Source organism: Sciurus vulgaris, assembly GCF_902686455.1.
Source record: "Sciurus vulgaris genome assembly, chromosome: 13".
Taxonomy (NCBI): domain Eukaryota; kingdom Metazoa; phylum Chordata; class Mammalia; order Rodentia; family Sciuridae; genus Sciurus; species Sciurus vulgaris.
The window spans coordinates 44,701,582-44,717,066 of NC_136474.1; the positions used below are offsets into that span (position 1 = coordinate 44,701,582).

The window sequence follows — 15,485 nt, forward strand, 5'->3', positions numbered from 1 at the left end:
GTTGAAGATCAAGAAAGGGCAAGAGCAACAGAGGAAGAAGAGTCCAAATATCTTTTTAGCAAATCCACTCTTGAGATGACGGACTCATTCCCATGATATGATCTTAATACATTCATGAGGGCAGAACACTCAAGACCAAGCCACCTACAGACCATTGGGTTCCACCTCCCAACACTGGTGATTGGGGATTAACTTTTCAACATATGAACTTTGGGAAGTACATTCAAATCATGGCATAGTGCTTGATCCTCATTATATAACATCTTGATATTCCCAGTCTTCCTGTCTGACTCTTCCTCATTCCATCAGTCATAAGTTCTACATTTAAAATATTTATTTAACCTTCTTGTGAAAAAAATATATTCAGGAAAAGTGCATGAAATATATTCAGGGGTGCTTTACTACTGAGCTACATTCCTATTCCTTTTTATTTTTTTAAAAAGGATACCATGAATTTTTTTAAGGCAAATAATTCCTTTGTCCCTATTAGAGAGAACCACTATCTCACTTTCATAAGAATCCATTTCCTTGCTTGTTATCATGGGCTTATTACTTATGTACTAGGTTTTTTTTTTTTTTTTTTTGCTTTAAAATTTTTATACATAGACTCATGCTGTATGAATTTTTTTTTTTTGTCTCATTTTTACTGACAAGATTTGGTCCATGTTGAATATAGTTATATTCACTTGTTTTTATATCTGAGCAGAATTGCATTTTATTCAGAAAGACCACAGATATAAATGGCATTTAGGTTATTTCAGTTTAGCTTGATTCTTCCAGAAACATTCCTGTACATTTATGCTGCTACAGCATGCCTGTGCTTCTCCAGCATGCCTGTGCTTCTCCAGGATGGAGCCAGAGGAGGAGTTACTGGATCACAAGTTAGGGCAGGGTATCTTGAACTTTACTAGGTAATAACAAATATGTCGTAAAGTGATAAAACTTAGTGTCATAATTAAGATCTTCATTGTTCAATGGAGTACTTACTAGCCAGCCCCATGTGGCTATTTACACGAGTTAATATTATACAATACTCATACGAAATGTTAATCACCAAATAACTGCTTTACTAAATATGATATTGGCAGATAAGACTCACTTTGTGATTCTCTGTAAATGATAGAGGTTTTAAAAATTGTGGTAACATTTATGTAACCTAAAAATTTCTATTTTAACCACTTATATGTGTGCAATTCATTGGCATTATTTACATTCAAAATATTGTGCCATCATTACCACTATCTAGAATTTCAAAACTTTTTCCTTAACCCAAATGGAAATTCTGTTCCAATTTTAGTATATGTGCTGTCGAAGCCAGCACCCAAATGGAAACCCTGTAACCAGGAAGCAGTAACTCGTTTCTCTTCCACTTCATCCTCTAATCACCTCCAATCTACTTTTCTATCCCTATGGATTCACCTAGATACTTCATACAAGCGGAATCATGCAACATTTATCCTTTCATGCCTGCCTGATTTGACTTGGCACTTCTCCTTGTTATCCGGACTCCATTCCTTTTTGTGGCTGAATGATAGATCTTAGAATGTATAGACCACATTTATTTATCCATCCATCTGTGGATGGACACATGAGATGGTTCCCAACTTTTGGATATTAGCAATACTACTACTAAGGGGGCTGGAGTCGTGGCTCAGTGGTAGAGCACTTGCCTAGTGGAGGCACTAGGTTTGATCTTAAGCACCACATAAAAATAAATAAAACAAAAACAAACAAACAAAAAATACTACTAAGAACACGCTGTGATGGTTAATTTTCTGTACTAACCTAAGTGGGTTAGGGGATGCTTAGGGTAGCACATGAAACATTATTTTTGTGTGTCTATGAGGTATTTCTAGAGATTATTTAAGTAACGATCTGCCCTCACCAATACGTTAGGCACCATTATTCCATCCATTGAAACCTGAATAGAACAAAAAAAGAGGAAGTATAAATTCTCTCTCTCCCTTCTTACCTGGACCACACATCTCCTACCCTTGATATTGTAGTTCCTGGTTCTTGGGCCTTCAGACTCAGACTGAATTACACCACTGTCTTTCCTGGAGTCTCCCAGCTTATAAGACAGCACATTATGGGACTTCTAAGGCTCCATAATTGTGAGTGTAGTAAATATTCATACATATATTCTATTTTTTTATTAAAATATTTTTTATTTTTACAGACACATTTTGATTCATTGTATACAAATGGGGTACAGCTTTTCATTTCTATGGTTGCACACAATGTATATTCACACCATTCATGTAATCATACGCATATATAGAGTAATACTGTTTCATTCTACTGTTTTTCCATCCCCACCCCCTCCCACCCCTTTTTCCTCTACACAATCCAAAGTTCCTTCATTCTTCTCTTCCCCCCGCCACCCCCCATCGTTATATACTGTCATGCACTTATCAGAGAAAACATTAGTCCTTTGGTATTTTGGGCTTGGCCTATTTCACTTAGCATGATATTTTCAAACTTCATCCATTTACCAGCAAATGCCATAATTTTATTCTTCTTTATGGCTGAGCAATATTCCATTGTGTATATATACCACAGTTTCTTTATCCATTCGTCAATTGAAGGGCATCTAGGTTGGTTCCACAATCTAGCTATTGTGAATTGGGCTGCTATGAACATTGATGTGGCTGCATCACTGTAGTATGCTGATTTTAAGTCCTTTGGGTATAAACCGAGGAGTGGGATAGCTGGGTCAAATGGTGGGTCCATTCCAAGCTTTCTGAGGAATCTCCATACTGCTTTCCAGAGTGGCTGCACCAATTTGCAACCCCACCAGCAATGCATGAGTGTGCCTTTTCCCCCACATCCATGCCGACACTTCTTATTGTTTGTGTTCTTGATAACAGCCATTCTAGTTGGACTTAGATGAAATCTTAGGGTGGTCTATTTTTTTTTTTTATGCAAACAAATGGGGTACAACTTGTTTCTCTGGTTGTAAATGAAGTAGAGGCTTACCATTCATATATTCTATTGTTTTTGTTTCTTTGGAGAAGCTAAGATAGTTGGTATAGCAGTATCTGAGTCTGTTTTCTTGTTTGTAGGGGAGCAGGATGCCTCACTATGCTGCCCCACTTGGTCTTGAACGCCCAGGCTCAAGGATACTCCTGCTTCAGCCACCCGAAAAGCTAGCTACCATTCCTGGCTTTGCATCTGGGGTGGGCGGGCATATAGCTGGGAGTGCAAATGCTAGGTTTGATTCTATGCTTGTATTTTTTAAGAACCACTAAATCATTTTCCCAGCAACTGCACCATTTTGTATTGCCATCGACAATGTACAAGAATCCCAATTCCCCAAAACCTTATCAACACTTGTTATTATTCTTTTTTAATCATAGCCATCCCATGAGTGAAATCAAGGAAAGCAAAACTGTGAATTAAGGGGGCCTCCTGCAGTTAGAGTGGCATGGAAAACCGAGGATCCTTTTATGATCAACCTACTACACGTAATATTATTCTTTTATTTGGAGTGTCTTATTTTGGTCCCTTCACTCTTAAATGACAATTTGTTGGTTATGTAATTTAATATAGGTATTATCTATACTGTAAATATATTGTAAATGTCTATATTTAGATATATTTACATATAAACTAAAGATGTATTTATTATCTATAAGCTTCGAGAAGTCTGGTGTCAATCTATTTTTTTAATGTTCTTTTCTTGCTGTCTTTGTTGTACTTATAGTTCACCGGTGCACTGTATGCAGTTCACAGTCACGCCAGGATGTGGATTTATTTTTATTTTCTATTTATTGAGACACCTCTGAACTTGGGGGACTCTTTTTTCCCCCTCATTTTGAAGATTTATTACTTGTGATTGCTTTAAATATACCAAATTTCCTATACTAAACCCTATTAATTTTTTTTGGGTGGGTACCAGGGATTAACAAAGGGACACTTAACCACTGAGACACATCCCTAACCCCGTTTTTTAATTTGATTTTGAGACAGGGTCTCACTAAGTTGCTTAGGACCTTGCTAAGTTGTTGAGGCTAGCATTGAACTCGCCACCCTCCAGCCTCAGCCTCTCAAGCCTCTGGGATTACATGTGTGCTACCATATGTGGCTAATTTTTATCTGTATTACACATGCTGGTATTAATCCCCTATACTATTATAAAAGTTTCCATATTTCTTAATTTAAAAATAGCTTTATTATGATTTATATACCATAAAATTGATCCACTGAAAGCATACAATTCAATGGTTTTAGTATATTTTTTAAAGATGCTGTTTGCGGTGCACTTGTTTGTTTCGTATTTGCACAATCAGAGAGGGCGAGGGACTCGAACCTGGGTCTCCAGCATGAGAGTCAGGCACTCTACGTGAGGAGCTATACGGCCAGCAAAAAGATGCTGTTTGAATTATGGAATTACATCCTGATAAATCTACTGTAAATTAAAAATATACTGTGTGTTATTTTTCCATTGCTATAACAAAATATCTGAGAGAAATCAACTTAGTTTCTCCTTAGGTTTGCTTTGGCTCACTGTTTCAGGTTTCAGTTGGTGGTGGTTTGGCCCGGTTGCTTTTAGACCTGTGGCAAGGGAGTACATTATGGTGGAAGGGCACAGCAGAGGAAAGCTGCTCACCTTACTGCAGCCAGAAGCAAAAGAGGGAGGAAGGAGCCGGGTTTAAAATATACCCTCTGAGGGCATATTCCCAATGACCTACTTTTTCCAAGTAGAACTCAACTCCTAAAATTTTCACCTCCTCCCAATAGCCCATTTAAGTTATGAATTCATTAATGGATTAATCTGTTCATGAGGTCAGAGCCCTTATGATCCAATCACCTCCCCTAAGGCTCCACACCTCTGAATGCTGCTGTCCTGGGGAGCTTTGAGGGGACACTTAAGATCAAATGATAACTCTAAGTTTAAAATAAATGCATTAATATACTTAACCTACCTCCCACCCCACCCTCCAATTCAAAATGGAGTAGCATTGGTTTAGGGCACTTAAAAAGGGAATTGTGAGGCCATTGACCGTTATTTATCAGATCTGAGGCATCCACTGCTAAACCTTTGAACTGGGCTGCAGTTGGAGTATGTTCCCAACCCAGGTGAGCAGACATTTGAAGCACTGCTAACATCTGCTTACCTTGTGTACAACGAATGAACCCCTTCCCCTATAGTACCCAGAGACTGAAACACGATCTAATCTCTTTCTTATAAGACAGCTTTTGACAGTACCAATCATAGATCCTGATAAGCAGGTGATATAATTACCATCTCCCTTGTAACTTAAATACGACACCACTTTGTAAAACCTTAGAGCACATGCTTAAATCTACATTTTTCCCGCCTCTTCTTAGATGGGGCCTCGCTGAATTGCCCAGGTCAGCCTTGAACTCTCAAATTCTCCCACTTAAACCTCGGAGTAGCTGGGATCACAGAAGTCAGGAGCCACCAAATCAAGTTTGTAATTTTCTTGGTTGACTAGACTGACTTCATTTTAGGTTGACACAACATAGTTTAGCAACACAGTTCACTGTAGAGTATTGATCATTTCCACATTATCATGATTGTGTGGTTGACTGGTAGCCGAGGCTTGCTGCTGTTGCTGCTGCCCAGCACCACGAGACTATCATACCACATGTACCTAGCCAGAGAAAATATTCAAATTCAAAATTCAAAGAGCTTCCTATGGAATGCATACTGCTTTCACACCACCGTAAAGTCCAAACATTGTAAGTTGAGCCATCATAAAGTGGGGACCTTCTGTATGTGCAACCACCTAGTTATTTCTGGAAACTATTTATTACCTCAAGAAAAAAACTCTGTAGCCTTTGACTATCACTATCTGTATTAATTTCCTAAGTGCTGTCATAATAACGTATCAAAAGCTGGGAGACTGTCTCAGAGTTTAGAGTTCACAAATCTCAAATCAAGGTGCTGGCAGTATCATGCTTTGAGAATCCTTCTGAGCCTCTTTGAGTTTATTGTTCCTCAGTTGACAGATGTGTTAATCTGGACACATGGCCCTGCATGCCATCACATCATCTTCCTTGTGTCCAAATTTCCCCCTTTTATTAGAGCATCAATCATACCGAGTTAAAAGCCCATGCTAATGGTCTTATTTTAGCTCAGTGGTAGAGCGCTCACCTAGCATGTGTGAGGCACTGGGTTCGGTTCTCAGCACCACATATAAATTAAAAATATTAAAAAAAAAAAAAAAAAAAAGAGAGAGAGATTCTGCCAGTTATCTCTTTACCTTCTGGATAGTATTCCTTTGAGGCAAAATTTTTTTTGAACAATTGGAAGTACAGTATGACTACTTTCCCTTTGTGGCTCATGCTTTTAGTGTCACATCTATAAGTCTTTTATCAAACCCAAGGCCATGAGGATTAACTCCTACATCTTCCTTTAAGAGTTTATGGTTTTTATTCTTTTTATTTAGCTCTTTAATCCATTTTCCATTAACTTTTGTATATGGCGTGAGATAAGGATTCAACTTAAGTCTGCACCATTTGTCAAAAGATTGTTTTTGTCCCATTAATTTTAGCATGCTTGTTATAAAGCAACCAATCATAAATGCATGTTTATATTTCAACTTTCAATTCTCTCCCATTTATTTAATGCCAACTTTTTGTGCCAGTACCACAATCTTTATTAGGTTGCTTTCTGTAAGTTTTGAAACCAAGAGATGTGAGTCTTACTTTGTACCTCAAAATTGTTTTGGCTATTCTCTAGAGGTTCCTTGTAATTTCATACAAAATGTAAAACCAGTTTGTTAATTTGTACAAAGAAGTCAGGTGGACTCTGATAGGGACTGCACTGAGTCTGTAGATAAGTCTGGGGAGTACTGCCATCTTAACAATGTTAAGTGTTCTAACTTATGATTGGGCAATTTAAAAAAAAATTATTTAATCTTTAATTTCTGTGAAAAATGTTAGTTTTTAGAGTAAAAGTTTTGCATGTCTTTTGTTAAGTTTATTACTAAATATTTCTTTTGATGTTTTATAAGTGAGATTGTCCTAATTCCATTTTGGATTTTTCACTACAAAAATATACGATTTTTGTATATTTATCTTGTATCCTCTAACCTTGCTCAACCTATTTATTAATTCTAAGTTTTTAGTGGATTCTTTAGGGCTTTCTACATTTATATAACACCATGTCATATGAAAGCAGAGATAGTTTCACTTCTTTCTAAGCTGGATATCTTTTGTTTGCCTAATTGCCCTGGCTAGAACCTCTACTATAATGTTGAATAGAAATGACAACAGTGGACATCCTTGTCCATTCCTGACCTTACGGGAAAAGTAAGTATGATACTATGAATATTGTGGATGAGAAAGTGCCATTTTATTATTAGTATTATAATGAAAAATGCTTTTTCTATATCTATGGAGATGACAAAGTGATTTTTTATTCATTGATATGGCATATTGATTTTTAGATATTAACCCAGTCTTGCATTCTTGGGATAAATCCCATCTGGATAAGGTACATAGTTTTCTTTACATGTTCTGTATTTGTTTTGCCAGTACTTTATTGAGGATTTTGCATCCACATTTACCATTTTTACAGAATTTTTGTAATTTCCTTGGTTTTTTTTTTTTTTTTTTTTGGTAAGGGGGATTGCTAGATGTTTCTTCATTGCCATTTGCTCTCAGGAATACCAAAAGTTTCAAATGTTTGTTTTTTCTTCCCAATAGTTGCACAGTATAAAAATGAGACATTTACTTTTTTTTTTAAATTTTGGTACTAGGGAATGAACCCAAGGGTGCTCAATCACCAAGTCACATCCCAGCCCTTTTAAAATATTTTATTTAGAGATAGGATCTCACTGAGTTACTTAGGGCCTCGCTGAATTGCTGAGGCTGGCTTTGAATTCATAATACTCCTGCCTCAGCCTCCAAAGCCACTGGGATTACAGGCATGTGACACTGTGCCAGAGAGACACTGACTTTTTTTAAAAAAATTTTTTGTAGTTGTAGATGGACAGTATGCCTTTGTTTATTTTTATGTAGTGCTAAGGGTAGAAACCAGTGCCTCACACGTGCTAGGCAAGTGTCTGGCCACTGAGCCACGGTCCCAGCCTTGAGACATTTATTTTTAAACTAGCTAATTTATATTACTATTTGACAATTCTATACTAACATAAGGGAATAATTTCATAATGAGTATAAGTAACCAAGTAATATAGTCAAAAGTATAAAAAATTTAAAAGATGGAATTTTATCTTTTTGGCAGTAATATTTTACAATTAATAAGAACCGATTTCACTTAAAACAACTTTCAGTGCTATAAAAATGCAACAAATATTTGTCTCTATGATTAATTAACTTAATTGACTAATGTCAGGTATAAAATGATTTTTATAGAGTCTTAAATTTAAAAAAATAAAAACACTTATCTGTCTGTTCAGTAGGGAAGAAACAATTCTGTTTATTAACCTCACTGTATATTCAGAAAGGATTAAAAAACACTTATTTCCTGGACAAAAACTGTACCAAAAGTATTTCCTTACAAAATAATCTCTCAGACCAATAGTATTGGATTTACACAGACATACGTACTGACACACATTAGCTTGAACTAATACACAATTTAAACATTTCTACAACAACAGAAGAGTTCTACCAAACTCTTATCGCATTTATGTGAGAAAGTATGTTTTCTTTAACCTCTTAAAAATAGTAATAAAAAATTACAAAATAATGTAATTGTAGAATTAAGGCTGAGACTATATAATCTAGTATTAATAAAGCCAAACAATACTTATAAAAAATGATGCTGCATATTTTATTTATATACAGAATAAGTCTTTGAAATCGGAAAAGCAACCTGTCACACGTTCTCACTCATCAATTTAAAGTTATTCTGTGTATCTTAACATTTGAATTCCAAGATACCTGTGCTTTTTTTAAATCCTGAATTCTTCATTGAGTTTCCTCATATATTTACAATTAAATATCTAGTCTCTAGAACCTTCCTTACACAAAAGACAAAACATTTTTGTTAAATAAATTCACACAAAAGAAATAAAAAGGCTGTTTTCAAGGAATAGTTCTAACATATTCATGATAATTATACTGAAAAATAGTACATATACTTTTCTTCAGGATTAATAGATGCTATGTGCCAGTTTTAGAGTCACTGACATGTGAGCATACTTTCTTCTGACACATTTGCAAGATAACGACAACCAAAGAGCAGGGTGATTGGATAATTCCAGTAAATCCATACTGTCCACTGAGATTCATAAAATGGAACAGTTGATTTTAGTCATCTGTAGACATGGAAATTCATTCTCAGATACTTGTACTGTCCCCAGAAATACTCAGTTTGGTAAGTCACCTTTTGTTCTGAAACAGATCTGCAGTGGCAGGGTATTCTTAGTGAGAACAGTGACCCCTTCTCTCTGTCACCTTTTATACATCTGTTTTAGTTGTAATCCTGGTGGAAGTAGAAAAAGAAAAAACATTGTAAGGTTTACATACCAAAGATTTCTTTCCTAAATTCACTCATTATAACTGGATATATTTAAATATCTAATGGAACTATGTCCTACTAATTCTAATTTCTTGGTTTAAATACATTTATTTAAATTCTTATTTACAACTGTTTACTTCACAAGTATGTAAAAAGAGAGAGAGAGAGAAACTGAACAGCTAAGTAAGTAGTTACCATGCATGGATACAAATACATATGTCTATAATGCACATAAGTAATTTGAAACCTTTGGAGTAGTATCATCTCAGATTCAAATTCTGCATATATTAACCTATTCTTCCCCTTTCCCTAAACAAAATAATGATTTTAAGAATTAACAGGAATTATAATGTATATTATAGAAGTCACAAAATAAAGACAAGCAAAAGGTAAAACTTAAAAATAAATGTTCATAATCCATGAATGCAGAGATTAACACAGTCAATATCTTGGTATACATCAATAGTGATGTATTTTTATTTACATACATCCAAATGTTTTCTTTTCAAATGCCACCCAAAAACAGAAGATACACTTTTTTTTATATTGGAGATTAAAACCCAGAGGTGCCCCAACACTGAGTTACACCCCCAGCTCTTTTATTTTTTTGAGATAGGTTCTTGCTAGGTTACTTAAGTCCATATTAAGTAGCTGAGATTACAGGCATGTGCCACTGTCTCTACCTAGAAGACAACACATTTTGATAAAGCACTAACTTAAATCTTTTAAGTAGAAAATGACTTATAAAACTGAGTGTCCATTTAAGTAAACAAGTTGGTTTGCTGAATATTGTATGTGCTAAACATGGTCTATCACTTAAATATTCAGGAATATTAATATTCCTAAAGTTCAGATGCAAATTATGGGTTAATCTGCAGTTTCTCTTAGTATTTCATGAAACAATGGTATTTCTTATAACTAATGGCATCTTAGAGTTGATAAAACATGGTACATTATCTCTATTAAGAGAAAACAATACATAAATATTTAACATATTAAACATACACAAATAAAATATAAATATATACAGAAACAAACATTCCTTTTTCTGTTCCTACTATTAAAATTTGTTTAATACTGTTAAGACAGTTTAATTTCAGATGCTCTGATGCTTAGAAAGTGTAAGAATTTTCAGTTCAAAACTTAAAATAGGCACTGAGGATGAGAAAATTATATCCACAAAAAGCTTTATTAGAATTTATGCTGTAGCATAAGGGGAAATAAAACGGGGACTGGTCCTGGTAATTAAAATTTTTTAAGTTCAGTCTCTTTACTGAATTATATTCCAGGGTTGATTTTGCTGCTTATTTTATTCTCTCATGTTGTTGACTCTCCTCATATTTATCATTTTTGGTTGTACAATTACATTTAAGAAAGAGATTACACTGCTGGCTTAGATTTTTTTTCTGCTGTTAGAGAAACAGAACTGTTTTCCCATCAAAAGAGTAAGAACTGTAACTGGGACAGAGCAGAGTCAGTGGAGTCAAAGGTTTTGCGTTGGTCGTGGTGGACAGCCACGTACAGGTTACTGGTTTCTAGAGGTTGACATCAGACAGGGCTCTAGGGTGCCAGCAACTGTACCAAAAGCCAATATACCAACATTTAATTGACTAATTACCATTGTTATCTAAATGTGTGGTGTCAGCTTTTTATGTCTGGAGACAAGACAACAAAGTATTCAAAGTTTGGGCTGAATATCTGGAATATTCTAGCTGTGGTTTCCTTTCCTTTTCCATTCTGCTCCCATCCTTTTATTTCACATTGCCCTCGTTTAGGGCTGGGCTTTTCGCTCTTTGTTGTACTTCCTGACTTGAAGTCCAAAGTCCATCAGGCAGACTGTCTTCCATTATTTCTAGACTACTTCCCAATCCCTCTGTGTCTAGTATATTCTAGCCTTGTTTCCAGAAAACTTTAACTGAATATGAAGACAGAATGACAACATTTTCAGAGAAGAAATGGCTCCAATTTTTTGGTACACATTTTCTAAAAAAGTTAAGAGAGAAAGAGAGAGACATGAAATCCAAGAAACAATGATTCACCCAAGACAGTAGCCAAGGAAGCCTGAAGAGAGCAGAGTTGCAGGAAGCTTATACAATTGCTATCACTAGTGCAGAAGAGGATCTGAACAAGACACAGGGTGAGAAAAAAAGGGGGGATGCAATTAGAGGGCTGGGGATGTGGCTCAGTGGCAGCGTGCTCACCTAGCATGTGTGAGGCCCTGGGTTTGAACCTCAGCACCACATAAAAAATAAAATAAAGGTATTATGTCCACATACAACTAAAAATATATATTTTTAAAAAAGGGCTATTAGAAACTTCAGAAAAATTAACAACATACAAGAAATAGTCTAATAACAGGAATATAATTTAACATGATTTTAAGAATGGTAAGAATATGGAAGTTTTATGTGAGCCTGATGTTTGGAACACTGAATGGTGGTCTAAGTAAAAGTTATAACATTGGAACCAAATACAGAACTTGGTGATGATGTAGCCAGTAGTAAAGTGCTCTTGGGATCAAACCCTGGTACCAGAAGAAACAAAACAAACAAAATATAGAGAATGTAATACTTGTACACAACTCTGCCTAGCACTAAAAAATATGTAGATATCATAATGTGATAAGTTATTTGTGGATTTTTACTTTTGAAAATCATGGAGGACTTTGTTATGGTTGCAAAATAGAATACAATTAAATAATCATGATAATATTAAATTCTCAAATAATTTAGAACAATTCATTTCAAAAGTCAATAGGTGGGCAAGGCAAGATACTCTCTACACCCAATGGATACAGGTGAGCTGTATCCTCTAAAATTTAATAAAATAAGACAGATATACAACCAGAAGAGAGACGTTATAATCCATTTATGTATGTCAGAACGCACTTTATAGTTATGTGTAATTAATTACAACAAATTTTTAAAAAATGGAGGCAACAACAGTATGACTAAAAATTAATAGTTAAAACAAAGGGTGCTACTGGGAAATGGAATAGGTATGAAGATACATAGGACAAATTATTTTATCATCATAAGCTCTTTCTATACCTTTCGTCCAAAACAGGAACCACTAAGCCACATGTGGTTCTAGAGACCCTGCAATGTAGCTAGTCCTGATTGAGATTTGCTATCTTCTGAATTTTGAAGACTTTATATGGGGAAAAAACAAAAAAACCAAAACCAAAATAAGAAAAACCCAGGTAAAATAGCTCTTTAATCATTTCTGATATTGTTCAAATACTGAAATGATAATGTTTTAGATATTGGATTCAGTAAAATTCATTATTAAAATTAATCTCACTGTTTCTTTTTTACTTTTCAATATGGCCCCTAGAGAATTTAAGATTACATGTGTGGCTCATATTACCATGTCCCTCCATCCTTCACTTTTTTCTTCCATGGCTGAGGACTGAACCTCGGGTGTTTCATGTGCTAATCAAGTGCTCTGCACGGAACTAAATTCCCAATACCATGTGCTCATATTATATAATAAAACACTATAAATCTATAACCCTATTCAGCTTCTATACATGTATGACTGATGAAAATGATACAACTATTAACAATGATAAAGTAAAAAAAAAAACCAAAAACTTCTAACTCAGTCAACCTCCAAATTGCTATAAAATCTTAACAAGATTCAAATCAATGTCTGTAGTAGTGCTGTAGTAACTGAGAGGTCTAGGACAAACACAGTCTGAGACTGGCATAGACTCAGAAATATTTATCTACTCTACATCTCAGTCTAGAAATGGTCCTGAGAAATTTCTTCACTGGGAAGAAGGTTCTGTTCTCTTAAGAACCTGGAAAAATTTTCCCGCTACTCAAAAACAAAAAATAAAACTTCCTTAAAAAATTATGACAATGGAAGTTGTAGTTCAATGGGAGAGTACTTACCATGCTAGGTACTGTGTTCAATCCATAGCAATGCCAAAACACAACACAACAAAACAAACATAACAAACAAAAACATCTGGGCAACTTCTTTGGGCTAGAGATATAGCTCAGTGGTAGGATGCTTGCCTAGCACATATGAAGTCATGGATCTGATCCCCAGCATGCATGTATGTACACACACACACACACACACACACACACACACACACACACACACAGAAATCTACATAAAGGCAGAGGGAGTAATATAGTGAAATCCTGTTTCTGAGCTTTAGTAATTATTACCAGATTTTAAAATATCTTTTGTCTTTTTTTTCCTAGAGTATTTAAGAATATGCCCCAGATATCATAAATACCTTAGCATGCATTACTAACTGTACATTTATTTAATATAAATGTTACTATCCATAAAATTTATAATTTAACATATTAAAGTATATTAAATACTTATATTAAAACAAATGTATGATATAATAGTATTTATATATAACATTAATAAAAATATATCTAATAGCTAGGTTATATTCAAGTTTCTCCTATTTTAATATTGTTGTTTTATTTATAAAATTTTGTGATTCTGGGGTTTGAACCCAGGACCTAAGCACATGCTAGGCAAATGTTCTACCACTGAGCTACATCCCTAGCTCTTCTTCTGAGACAGGGTCTCACTAAATTGTGGAGTCTGGCTTCCAAATTGCAATCCTGTCTCAACCTCCTGTGTAGCTGCTCCTGTGCGGCTGTGTACCTATTGTGTAGCTGGCTCAACAATGTCATTTTAAAATTGGTTTATTCAAATCCAAATACAAACAAGGTCTATATATTGCATGCAACTGGTAAGTCTTTTAAATCACTTTTGTTGATCCTTTCCCTTTCCTTCTTTTTCACATGATTTATTGGCAAATCAAAAGCAGTCATTTGTTCTATAAAATGTCTCTTCTTTGTGACTGGTTTTGTTTTTTGCAGTGCTGGGGACCAAACCCAGGGCCTTGTGCTTGCCAGGCAAGCACTCTACTGACTGAGCTATCTCCTCAGCCCTCTTCCTTGTGATATCATCCAAAATTCTACATATTTCCTTCTTATGTACCCAAAACGATAGCAAAACACTAAGAGTCACTCAAATAGTTTTCTGCAGTGTTTAATTCTTCCATGGAACTCCAGCTGAGAAAGTCTTGAGTAGAAGTATCATTAGATTCAGGTTACTTCCTCCGAGGCACATGTAACAGCAAATGTTCTATAACTTTTAGGATTATTAAGATTGATCATTGAGTTCAGTATCCCAATTTGATCATTCCATATTCAGTTTCCCATCAAATTTTTACTTAATTATTGAATACCCAATTGATTATTATTGCCTAAATCCATTACTTTACCTACAGCAGCAAAGTAATGATGTTTTCATTTTACCATACTTCCTATACTTTGTTCTTACATAAGAACTTTCTATAAAGAACTTTTATAAAAAGAATGTTTTCCAGCTTTTTGGTAACCTAAAAAGTTCATGTAAGAAAGACAGAACACATATATTTTCTTTACAAATACATTGATTTTTACAGTAATGAGTTGGTACCCGATCAACTGCCCATGATGACCAATAACTTTGTTTTTTTAAATACCATAATTTTTTGCAACACGATGGGGAAATGCGTTTTATAATCTGGCCTTTGTCAATATGTTCAACCTCATTTTGGTCCTCTCTCTCCCTCTCACCTACCATGCTCGCTACCTGCTCACAGCTTCCAAAGCCTACTTTTTCTCCAACTGACAGCACTTCCTATATGGTTGGCTCCTTCTCATCCTTCCTTCCTCAGTTTTTTGCTTCAATGAATTTTTCCTGACAACTGATACTGTTTTCCCACTACTTTCTGTTTCTTCTTTCCTTTCAGGTAGAAAAAAGTTTATTTTAAAAAATATCCCCCTTCTGCACAGTATTAGAGAACATGATGGGGCAAAAAACATGCAAATTTTATTCACCCAGGAACATACAACACAAAGTAGGCATTCGAATATTTACTGAATATGCAGGTGAACAGAACATGGAATACCAATTATAAAGACAACAATCTCAAGGGACCTCCTTTATGGTTATGTGAAAGTTATTCAAATATAGTCTATACTTATACCTTTGA

General features: G+C 35.0%; 1 protein-coding gene and 1 long non-coding RNA gene across 2 annotated transcripts in view; one reads left to right on the forward strand and one right to left on the reverse strand.

Annotated features, from left to right (window-relative positions):
* Nucleotides 1–2,296: 2,296 nt before the first annotated feature.
* On the forward strand, nucleotides 2,297–4,241 carry LOC306642550. The gene is made up of 2 exons (XR_013758593.1): nucleotides 2,297–3,673; nucleotides 3,745–4,241. It is a non-coding gene; the product is annotated as an uncharacterized lncRNA (long non-coding RNA).
* A 4,152-nt stretch (nucleotides 4,242–8,393) lies between these two features.
* SMCHD1 (structural maintenance of chromosomes flexible hinge domain containing 1) overlaps nucleotides 8,394–15,485 on the reverse strand; it is a 159,392-nt gene continuing 152,300 nt past the window's right edge. Inside the window, exon 48 of the mRNA XM_079108270.1 lies at nucleotides 8,394–9,424. Within this exon, the coding sequence (XP_078964396.1) occupies nucleotides 9,400–9,424 (25 nt within the window). The 3' untranslated portion in view covers nucleotides 8,394–9,399. The remainder of the gene's footprint in view (nucleotides 9,425–15,485) is intronic.